The following is a 12821-nucleotide window of genomic DNA, read 5'->3' on the forward strand; positions in this document are numbered from 1 at the left end:
TTGTGATGGATATTCTGATAGTTCTAAACATTTTTGAAAGTGAAATGTTTTCAAACTAGTGAACATGGTCACATCCCTCAACGAGCTGGATTCTCTTTAGCAACCAGACAGTGAATGAGATTATGCCATTCTCTGCTAGTCTTCTTGTAACCATCCTCCACCCCTCATTCCCTATTCCATCCAGTCCCCAGATGGTGATCACAGTATTTGGAAGGGATGAAAATATGCTGCCAATAATGAAAAATTGGCAGGTAGAACAATTGGACATGCAAAAAAAAAAAAAAATCAGATACAGACCTTACATTCTTCACAAAAATTAACTCAGAATGGATTGTAGACCTGAGTACAAGCTGTAAAACTATAAAACTCCTATAAGATAACAAAGAAGAAAACCTAGATGATTTTTGTTATATTGATGACTTTTTAGATACGATACCAAAGGCATGTTCCTTGAAAGAAATAATTGATAAGCCAACTTCACTAAAATTAAAAACTACTCTGTGAAAGACAAGAGAATGCGAAGACAGAGACCCAGAAAAAAATATTTTCAAAAGATACATATAATAAAGGACTGACATCCAAAACATACAAAGAATGCTTAAAACTCAACAATAAGGAAAAAAATAACCCAATTTTTTAAAAAAATGGCCCTTAAGACCTTAACAGGACTTCATCAAATAAGATATACAGATGGCAAAGAAGCATATGAAAAGATGTTCCTCATCATACCTCATCAGCAAAATGCAAATTAAAACAACAAAGAAATACCACTATATGCTGATTAGAATGGCCAGATTTTAGAACTCTGACAACACCAAATGCTCATGAGAATGTGGAGCACTAGGAGCTCTCATTTATTGCTGATAGTACAGCCACTTGGATACACACTCTGGGAGTTTCCCATAAAACTATACATACTCTCTTCATATGATCCAATGGTTGCATTCCTTGGTATTAACCCAAAGGAGTTGAAAACTTACATCTACACAAAAACTTGCATACAAATGTTTATAGCAGTTTTATTCACAATCACCAAAACTTGGATGCAACCAAGATGTCCTTCAGTAGGTGCATGGATAAATTATGTGTTGTACATCCAGACATCCAGGTAGAATATTATTCAGCACCAAAATGAACTGTCCAGCCATGAAAAGACATGCGGGAATTTAAATGCATATTACCAAGTAAAAGAAGCTTAACCTGAGAAGGCTACATGTTATATGATTTCAATAATATGACATTCTGGAAAAGGCAAAACTAGAGAGAGTAAAAAGATAAACGGTTGCAAGAGATGAGCACAGAAGATTGTGATATGATAGTGTAATTGTGGATACATGCCATTATACATTTTTCTAAATGCATAGAATGTACACCACTAAGAGTGAACCAAAATATAAACTATGGGCGTCTTGTGATGATGGTGTGTCAGTGTTGGTTCATCAGTTGTAACAGATGTACCACTCTGGTGGAGGGATGTTGATAATGGGACAGATAGGGAATGTATAGGAAATATCTGTACCTTCTCCTCAGTTTTGCTGTGATCTTAAATGTACCCCCAAAATAAAGTTTCAATTAAAAACAAAAGTTGGGGGAAACATAAATAGCCCATTGCTAGAAATTATGTTGATTAGGGGCGCCTGGGTGGCTCAGTGAGTTAAGCCTCTGCCTTCAGCTCAGGTCATGATCTCAGGGTCCTGGGATCGAGTGCCGCATCAGGCTCTCTGCTGGGCAGGGAGCCTGCTTCCTCCTCTCTCTCTCTCTGCCTGCCTCTCTGCCTACTTGTGCTCTCTCTCTGTCAAATAAATAAATAAAATCTTTTAAAAAAAAAAGAAATTATGTTGATTAAGCTTTTGGATCTGAAGTGGTTTTTTTTTCAAGTTTTTAAAAATTTTTTTAAGTTTTTTATTTTTTATAATTTTTTATTTTTTATTAACATATAATATATTATTAGACCCAGGGGTACAGGTCTGTGAATCGCCAGGTTTACACACTTCACAGCACTCACCATAGCACATACCTTCCCCTATGTCCATAACCCAACCACCCTCTCCCTACCCCCCCCACCCAGCAACCCTCAGTTTGTTTTGTGAGATTAAGAGTCTCTTATGGTTTCTCTCCCTCCCGATCCCATTTTGTTTCATTTATGCCTTTGGATCTGAAGTGTTTTGAAGAGATCTTTAGCTCAATAGTTTTTCAATAACCTCATAAGGAAAAGTGATAATCTTTTAGATAGGTTTAGACATCATTGACAGAATAGCAAGTGTAAAATGCCACGGACATTGTAAGCTTTATTGCAAACATTAGCTAGAAGGTTAGTTTGTGTCAATCAGATGAAAACCATGAGTGTGTTACAAAAATAAAATTCAGTAACTTTTTCTGTTTTGAGATAAGTAATACATTGAGCAACAGAGAAAAGTATCCTTATTTTTAAAAAATCAGTAACAAATTAGTCTTACAGTTTTGCATGGAGACATAGGAGACATTACAAAAAACCCAGAATTCTAATATTTTACCATCTCTTGGTTTTAATAACCACCCAGGGGAAAATTTGAGGGATCCTCTTAAGTTTCAGGATACCTGCTGTTGTTCGGACTCTTCTACTTGCCGAGCAAGAATACTTTATGCTCTCTCTACAAACTAGAAGATTCCCCAATGAATATGGGTTGATGAGGGAGGAGTGGATCTTCCTGTAGTAGGTACAGTCCTACTGTAATGTACATGATAACTTCTTATAGACCAGGTGTTCCAGACTCTTCTGTGAACACTCAAGGACAGTCTGGATGTAGTGTGTATCCAGTGAGTGATGCAGGGCATGGGTCCCTCTTAAAATTATTGATAGTACTATTTCATTTAGCACAACTTGTTAACAAGTCCTAGAGTGATGAAACATCTTCTTTTCCTGAGAGATTTTGTTAGCTTCTCTATAGATAGTGTCCTGTCTAGTGAAGACCTCAACTGATTCTCTCCTCCATAGGCCAAGGAAAACTACAGAGTAACCACAAGATGTAAGTCAAGTGAAAAAGACTAGATCCATTCATTACCTCATTCAGCATTACTTCTTGATGAAAAATTATATATGCACAAAAACTTGGTGCCCTGATAAAAGTAGTATCTTCAAATTCTCTCAACATTTATTACCCATTTTCCATAGAATTTCCCGAAATGGAATGAACAGCATCAATGGGCAATAAGCTGTTCATTCGAATTTGAATAGTTGTTTTCCCTTAGTTGTGATATTATGAAACTGATGTTTCAGTTTCATATCAGTCCCTGATATGAAAGTTATGTCCCACTGAATGTTTAAAAACATATCACAAAAGTGCTTATCCAGCCAGATTTTAAGGTTATTCTGTTATGTTTGATATTCTTAGGACATGTATTAATTTTCTATGACTTATATTTCCTTTTTTTTCTAAATACAATATAAAGAAACCTTTAGGTTTATGACTGATATATAATAACACTTAAAATGCTCAAAAATCTTAAAAATCTCACAAGTGTAATAAAGCTTCGGTGAATAATTCAAATGACGCTTTTGTATCTTTAATAACTCCGTAAATCTAAGACTATTAACATTAACTGGGCTATGTATCAAATAATTAACATAAATTTCTTAGAAAATTAAGACATGTTTCATTTTTCTTCTCACACTTATAGGAGCAGTTGGCTACTTTTTCAGAGTGACTTTTTTTTTTTTCAACTGCAGAAGAAGCTCTGCATAGGCAATGTCAGGAAAAGAAGAACAAAAATCCACCTGAGATGGAGATGGTGGGTGATAGGTGGTGAAATAGGGCTCCTTCACTCTCAGTAACACTTTTCCACCTTCCAGTCTATCAGTCCCTCTATCCAGATCTGTGATATCACCAAATGTGTTTCTTTTCTTTTTTCTTTCTCTCTCTCTCTCTCTCTCTCTCTTTTTTTCTTTAGTTTAAAAAATTTTTAATGTAATCTCTATACCCAATGTGGGGCTCAAACTCACAACCCAGAGATCAAGAGTCTCATGCTATACTGACTGAGTCAGCCAGATGCCCCTGAATTTCCATTTCTACTTGCCATAGATCTTTGAGGTCTTTTGTCATAGCTATATGCTAGCATAGAACAGACTCATCATTTACTGGAACAAGTCTCCAGCATTCCCCAGACCACAGGGTGCCCATAGTATGGATAAAAGGTCAAGCATCGACAGAGACTTTCACATCATCTTATCCCCCCTAATTTATAACATTCATACTCTCCGCTGGATTCATTCTCAAATGATTTGGTACCCGGTTGATTTAAGCTAATATCAAATTCTAAGTGAAAAAAGCACGCAGAAGTACATTCCCAGAAGTGAAAGCAGTAAGAAACTAATTTGTAATCACTTGGGAAAAGATGTAACTTTATATACCCCCCCAAGAAAATGTCATTAATTGGCTGCTAGTATGTATTATGCACCAGCAAATACAGTAGTCAAACAGTGAATATTAAATCATCAATTGCCAAGGGTCCATTCAATGGATCCTACTGTTAGATTAACAGCATATTCTCTCATGTAACAGATGACTGTTCTGTGGTTGACTGGATGGCAGTCTTTCAAGTGAACTATTTTTTTAATTAATTATCACTATTTAGTAGTAAAGGAAAATACTAGAAATGATTTTTTAACTTGAGCCATGCTATTTCTATCCCATTCACTTATGTTGATTAGAATTCATGAATGATAGGGGCACCTGGGTGGCTCAGTGGGTTGAGCCTCTGCCTTCGGCTCAGGTCATGATCTCAGGGTCCTGGGATCGAGCCCCACATCGGGCTCTCTGCTCGGCAGGGAGCCTGCTTCCTCCTCTCTCTCTCTCTGCCTGCCTCTCTGCCTCCTTGTGATCTCTGTCTGTCAAATACATAAATAAAATCTTATTTAAAAAAAAAAGAATTCATAAATGATAAATCACTAAGCATTATTGAGCATTTTACATTCTGATAGCTAAATTGGATAAGTATAGCCCTGGCCCAGAGATTATGAAAGGTCAGCCATGCAGATCTAAAGTACCACAGATTCTATTCCCAAGTTACCAATAGTATTGGGGCCCCTGGGTGCTTGGCATATTTGCAAGGAAAAAAATGGGAGTTGGGAGGCAAAGTGGTTGGTTTGAGAAGGACACTTGAATTAGCTCTAACGTGGACCAAATAATTCTCAGGAGTCACCAACCAATCTAAACTTTCTCTGATAGAGTTCAGCCTTTAAAGTTACATTTAAAATGCAATTAAACCTTCAATAATGTAATCTAGTTTAGGCTTTTACTTATAATTTCTGTGATTTTTTTTCTCACTAAAAAGCAGCCTGTTCCAATTAAAAGCTAGACTGCTAAGCTTGAGAATGGAAGAGAAAACTAATAGTATAATCACTATAATCATTGCCATAATCATAATAAGTGATAACTACCACTTACACAACATTTATGGGACAGACCAGGGCTAGGCATTTCACATCTCAACTGACTCTCCCTGTAATTCCATGGTTGGGCACTATTATCATTCAGTTTTACAGATGAGAAAACTATAGTATAGAAAGGTTAAGGAACTTGGCCAAGATCACACATTTGTCAAGTGAGATTGGATTCATACTTAGGAAACCTGGTTGCAGAATTGATTTCAACTATACTGCCTTTTCCAGAAAGAATCAAAAGAATCAGAGTAACAAGAATTGTATCCTGTAAGTTTCACTCACTTAACAGAAAAAAATAACAACACATGTGCTTTTGGCTTACAACTGTAAAATGGGTGGGGTGCCTGGGAAGCTCAGTCGGTTAAGTGCCCAACTCGTGATTTCTGTTCAGGTCATGATCTCATGGGTTATGAGATTGAGCCCCATGTCAGACTCTGGGCTCAGCGAGGAGTCTGCTTGAGATTCTCTCCCTCTGCCTCCTGCCCGTTGCACGCACATGTGTGCTCTTTCTCTCTCTCTCAAATAAATAAATAAATCTTAAAAAAAAAAAAAAACGGTAAAATGGGTAATCCAATACTGCACAACTAGATGGTGGAAGAGGGAAGACAGATTGGCCATCCTGACTATTAGCCGAGAGACTTTTCTCCTGTACTGCCCAGGCTCTGAGATCCTTTTCAGTCATATGCACTGAAAGTCAATGCATCCACAAAGAAGGTCCTGAGGTAAGAAATAGAGATGGCTTACCTTCCACACAGGATGGGATCAATACAACCAGGACAGAAATATGAGAAAGAGGACCAGACCACATTTATTACTTTAGATTGAGGCTTATAACTATTCCTTAAGTAAAAAAAAAAAAAAATTAAGCACATCAAACATTGTGCAGGTAGGTACTGGAGACATGGTTGTGAAAATAAACAAAAACAATAGCAGTTCTTCCTGCCACAGAGTTTTGTTCCAATAGAGAAGACAGACAATAAATTAATTAAATGAAAATAACTGTAGTATATCACATAATACTTATTGTAAGCACTGAGAAGAAAAGAAAAGGGAATGAGGTTTCTTTTTAGAGATGGGATTTTGAGAGCGATACCGGAATCAGTGGTCCATCCATTTAGGAGTGTATATTACATATAATTACATAAACTTATCATGTGGGTGTAGGCATGCTTAACATGTTGTCTTTACCAATTCCTTAAAGCTCCAAGTTAAAGTACCCCTTATAATGGCGTTAGTTATGGAAATCTGGACTAGATGAACCTATTTGAGTTTTAGAGGAGAGTTGCTTACACCAACAATAAGCAAACTCTGGTGAGGAGATCCGTACAGAATTTGCTTCTAACATAATACTTGCTTGTGGGTACAACATGCTGGAAATGAACCAATGTACAAATAACTTTTGTTATTTGAAAATGTAGACTGAGGTATCCATAATTTTTAAAAAATGCTAATTAAATGCACTGCAATCAAATTTCTATATGATATTTTAAAAGCAAGACATGTCATATAACACATTTAGCATAAAATGATTACAATGTTTTCATAGCACCTTTATCATGTTTAATAAGAAATCTGTTTTACCTAATATATTTTTAATATTATTATTTATTAAAAATCCTTACATGAAATATGTTCTCACAACTTTGAACCTGATTATCTGTGTGACCCTTTCTCTACTATGGTAAGTATATTAAGAATGATCCATTTAACACCAAGGGCTTCTCTTGTTCTATGTTCTTTTCCTCTCTAGACTGTGTCAGTGTCAGTGTCTGTCCTCACACTGAGCTGCATTGCCTTGGATCGATGGTATGCAATCTGTCATCCCTTGATGTTTAAGAGCACAGCCAAGAGGGCAAGGAACAGCATTGTCATCATCTGGATCGTCTCCTGCATTATAATGATTCCTCAGGCCATCGTCATGGAGTGCAGCACCATGCTTCCCGGATTGGCCAATAAAACCACTCTCTTTACAGTGTGTGATGAGCGCTGGGGTGGTGAGTACATTATGGTCCATAAGCTGACAAAAGTGCAACTAAAAGTATTATTTGCATAGCCATTATAAAGCTGGCCTTGTGCATTTTATTAACACCTGTTAATATCATTTTGCAAAAGCATGAAAACCAAAACAGTTTTACAGATTAGGTCTGCCTACTAGGTCCTTTGGAAATACTATATAGTTAGGTGGTTTTCATATTTTTCAAATAGGGAATGAAAGGAAGGGTTTTTCCTATAATTCAGATTTGATTATGTCAGCTTTTCTTAAATTCTCTAAAACAAAACAAAAGCTCCTTTATATGATCCAAATATGTATTCTGGAATAATTAACATTTACAAGATAGGAATAGTGTCAATTTCCTTAATGGGCTTCAGATACAACTGGGAATTTTCATTTTAAACCCATGTCCTGCCTGGGAACCTGACTGGAGTTGAGTATGTGGACCTGTGCTTGTCTCTGGGTCAGATTATCTCCATATGATATGTTTATTTGTAACATATTAAGATAATAAGCTATATCACTGACATAATTGTTTTCTGATTTAAGAATTATATTATGAATCTTTTTTGCTTCCCAGTCTGTTATGTGTGGTAATTAAATTTAAACAAGCAAAAGTTTGGAGGTCTTATGTTCCTTTGGTTCAAAACTCTCAGTGACAGCCTTTGAGGTTTTTCTGTAACAGTGGAAACACTTCTATCAATGCCTAATGATGGCACAAACCTGGACACAGCTAAGAATGACAGGAAATCAACTAACCCTGCATTTGACTTTGTCATGTACTAGTTACAAAATTATTACATTAAATTTGAGGAAAATGGTATGTCTTCATCTGGATAAGTATATCTCAATGGCTCATAGAGAATTTAGACATTAGGAAAGAATTTTTTATTTGCCAGATGCACATTTATGCTTATTAAAAAATGTATTAACAGGGACGCCTGGGTGGCTCAGTTGGTTAAGCAACTGCCTTCGGCTCAGGTCATGATCCCAGGGTCCTGGGATCGAGTCCCGCATCGGGCTCCTTGCTCAGCGGGGAGCCTGCTTCTCTCGCTGCCTCTGCCTGCCTCTCTGCCTGCTTGTGTATACTCTCTCTCTGACAAATAAATAAATAAATAAAATCTTTAAAAAAAAAAATAAATAAAATAAAATAAATAAATAAAAATAAAAAATGTATTAACAAAAGCAGTATGCCCCAGGGATTGATTATAGATCTGGTATTTTTGAGTATTTGACTCTTTGAATTGATATGAACTCCTACATTGATACTTTGATTTGAAACAATGAAAAACAAAAAGGCACAAACTGAAAAATTAGGCATATGCTTTGACTACAGCAAGATAAAATTTAAAAGACCCTGGGATTATTTTTCATATATTATCCTAAGTCTTACATTAACTAAAATGTCACAATTTACTGTGTCTCTTATCCCAAAAACTAATTAGCAATTCACTTGCTGTATTTTCTCTGGATCATCTTCATCTTTTCCCCATTTTCCCCATTAGCAGTGTAGAAAAAAAAAAAAAAACAAATGGAAAATTCCAAAATGGTAAGAGTGTTTCTTAAGAGTCTTAAGTCCCATTTATTTAATGTTCAAAAAACATCTTGAGCACTTAGGATATGCCAGGATTTATGCCAACCTGGAAAGAAATAGATTCTGCCTAGGGGAACACATTCCATGTAGTGAGACTGAAAGGCAAATAAACAAATGTTTATGGTGTGATTAGTATTTTAATATACTGGTGTACAAAGTTTTTTTAACTTAGTACAAAGTACTGGTGTACAAAGTATTTTAATATACTGGTGTACAAAGTTTTAACATATTTAATAATGTATTTTAATATACTGGTGTACAAAGTGCTAGGAACACAAATGTGAGAACAAACTCAGTCCTGGGCATTTGAACAAAAGTTTACAAAGAAGCTGCTAACATTTCAACAAAGAATTAAAGATGAGAAGAAATTCTCCAGATGGGGAAGAAAGGAAAGGGTGTCCAGGAAGCAAGAAAACCCATACGATGAGCACTATTTCTTGAAGAAGAAAAGAGGGTCCAAACCTCTAATTTCTGTCATGTAGGGATATGTAGCCTAACGAACTGTGTTTGGAAAGAAGGTTGTTTGGGGACCAATTGTGACATGTCTTATGCAAGTCTTATACAATGAGTTCTGTCTGAAAAACAGCCTAAAGATCTCTTGATCAAAACGTGTTAGTTAATTGATGATGAAATTAAGCCATAAATTATTTACAGATTATGAAGCAAAGAAGTATATTTAAAATTAAGCTTCCAACTCAAAAGTTGGATCCTTTAAGTTTATGAAAATGATAGATTAAAACATCCACCTATGATTTAACCAGTGTCAGCAGTATTTTCTCTGAAATATTTTGGTAATTAGTTGATAAGTTTGTGGACTGTTTTTATAACCTTTTCTTTTTTCTTTGCTTTCTTGCTTGTTTCCTTCCTTCCTTCCTTCTTCCTTTTTCTTTCTTCTTTCCTTCTTCCCTCTTTCTTTCTTTCTTTCTTTCTTTCTTTCTTTCTTTCTTTCTTTCTTTTCTTTCTTTCTTTCCTTCTATGTTGCCCTGAATAATCAAGTAGCATTCACCTTCATTACCAAAAATGATTGCAGAGCTAGGGAATCCTGTTGTCAGTCATTCTGATTAAATCAATAACCATATCATTTTCTAATTACTTTGAGCAAAAATATAAATATCTAAAACTCATTTCAATGTTTAGCATTTTATTACCTAGCTCTAACAATGACATTTTCTTTAAAAAGCCAGAAACTACTATTATTTATTTGTTTGTTGGTTGGTTTGTTTGTTAAAAATTTTGTGTATTCTATTTATTTGGTGACAGAGAGGCAGAGGGAGAGAGAGAGCACAAGCAGGGGCGGGGGCAGAGGGAGAAGAAAGACTCGCAAGCAGCTCCGTGCTGAGCACAGAGCTGGATAGGGGACTCAAACAGGTGTTTGTCACTTAACTTAGTGAGCCACCCAGAAGCACCTACTGTTGAATATTTAAAAATCTAAACCCTGCCTTCAGAAGTTATTGAGGAAAACTATTTGAAAATGATTTTATACTAGCCCACAATTACTTAACATGATTATAAAGACTTAAATTAAGCAATACAAAATTGAGTTTATCATCCACAAAATCAAACAAAGAAATTTATGAAATTAACTTTTGAATATTAAATGAAATTGTTAATCACTTAATGTTTTCAAGAAGAATATGAAAGAATTAAAGCAGGTTCTTCCCATTTTGATCATTAGACTGTTTATTATAATGATTTTTACATAGTATAAACTTTGTTTATATAGAGTATTTAGAAATTCATGTTCAGTTTAAAACTTTTAAATTTGGACATGTGTGTGATAGTCACAACCTAAAAAATCCATAGGAAATTACCTTTTACAGTGTTGGCTCTCGGAGTTCAAACATCTTTCCAGTCAAAAACACGTAGCCCGATTTTTAAAAATTTGTTGTGAAATATGTTCTATGTGAGATTAATTCATGAATTATATTTCTTATTTTTATCCTAAGTTAAATCAGTAACATAGTTATAGAAGCAGATGGTGATATCGTAATTGTCCTGGAGGCAATATATTCCAGCATGGATGTAGTCAATGAATAATTTGGTCATTTGATCCATATCCATCAAAATACTTTTAGGAAAGCCTTGCAAATGCTATCTCGCTCATGGTACAAAATAACTAAGAACTCTTTCTTAGTTTTACTGAAAATATTACCAGAAATATTTGATATTTTGTGAATAAATTATTTCTTCAACTCATTATATTTATTATTCCCTATGGCTTATTAAAAAAAAAAATGCCACAAACCCCAAGTTCCAGCAGACACACTTGATAACTCAAAAACAAATTAATGTGTTAATATTTATTTTAATGATCTTTAAAGTATGTCTTGGTATATGTTATATTAATTCTCACTTCCAAAATATTAAAATTATTCCAGAATTATAGCCATAGTTCTTTGATTACTTGATTTGCAAATGCATAGTTTTACAGAATAGTTCCTATTGGAAGGAAAGTAACTTTGTTTTTGCACTAAAGATATAATTGTCTTACCAGTCATCCAATGTTTAATGAGCATACACTGTTAGCCAAATATTTTTCTAGACACTGGAGATTCATAATCTCTCTTCTTGGAGCTTACTGCTGAATTGTTCTTTGGCGGTCTGAAAGAAATAGTAATGGAGCCCTTCTTTAGAGTCAAACTGATTATAGCATCTGGCCTAGAATAAGATTTTGAAATATATACACATTTGTGGAAAACATTTATTAGAGAGAAGATAGTAAAATATATTAAAGATTCAGGTAAACTTTAATGGATCTATAAACTTTGAAAAGACAGTTTACATTGAATATTTGGGAAATTAATTTACTCAGCCATTGAGTCCCTAATGTATGTAACATGAAAGAGAAAATGTTTGTGGTTTTTTAGATAATGAGATTAACAAGTTGTTTCAATAATGGACCTAACTTGTCTGAGATTAATTCTTCTCTTATTAATATACGATATTATTCTTTACTCTCTGACTTCGGTGACTAAATAAAGATCCACATTTTCTCCTTATTTATTGGTTTGATATATATGCAAGAATTTATTAGATTGTGTCTATTTATCAGTTGAGTAGAGACACCAACTTTGAATGATTGTCAATCTTTAAGATGTGGTTTTATAGTATGAATGCTTAAGTAGAACAAATTTCCTGTCACTAAATTCTAGGTTATATATAAATGTCTTAAATATATTCAAGACATTGTTCATCAAGTGCAGAGAGACTGCAAAGATCGCTTCAAAACATATAACTTAAAATTCCAATGACATTTCTGGTTTTTCAATTAGCTTAGACTGTAAGCATGAAATGAAGAATGTTAAGACTATCGTGTTTCCCCAATTATCTCTTTATTAAAACATTCAATCCCAGCCTGCAAGTGTAATTTCACTTGATCAACTTTTCTGTGTGGGTGCTCATTATCATAATACGCATTTGCCAGCCAATTACATATTTTACCGACTGTTTATAAATATACTGAGAGCAGAATGAGCTTTCTCTCCCAGCTGTTTAAAACCCAAACTGTTACCACAGTGAAGGTATCCATAATTACAATTAAAAAAGAAGAGTATGACCTCTCAAACTTACCAAATCTACCCCCCTCTACTCTCTCAGTTTAGTCTGAGGTAGCGACATCAGGGCTTCACAGGTATGTCAGCTTCAAAGCTGTATTTTTATGTGGGGATGTCATGGAACGCCTTCTTCAAAACGAAAACAACCTGAGGGTTTTGAAGGGGCGGGGGGTGGGAGGTTGGGGGAACCAGGTGGTGGGTATTAAGGAGGGCACGTACTGCATGGAGCACTGGGTGTGGTGCAAAAACAGTGAATACTGT

At 35.1% G+C, this 12821-nt stretch overlaps 1 protein-coding gene across 1 annotated transcript in view; it reads left to right on the forward strand.

Moving 5' to 3' along the window:
• Nucleotides 1-12821, forward strand: part of HCRTR2 (hypocretin receptor 2) — a gene marked incomplete at both ends in the record, with an annotated part of 109038 nt that overhangs the window by 70800 nt on the left and 25417 nt on the right. Inside the window, one exon of the mRNA XM_080807046.1 lies at nt 7170-7413. Within this exon, the coding sequence (XP_080663172.1) occupies nt 7170-7413 (244 nt within the window). The remainder of the gene's footprint in view (nt 1-7169; nt 7414-12821) is intronic.

The sequence above is a fragment of the Martes martes genome (genome assembly GCF_963455335.1).
Source record: "Martes martes genome assembly, chromosome: 6".
NCBI lineage: Eukaryota > Metazoa > Chordata > Mammalia > Carnivora > Mustelidae > Martes > Martes martes.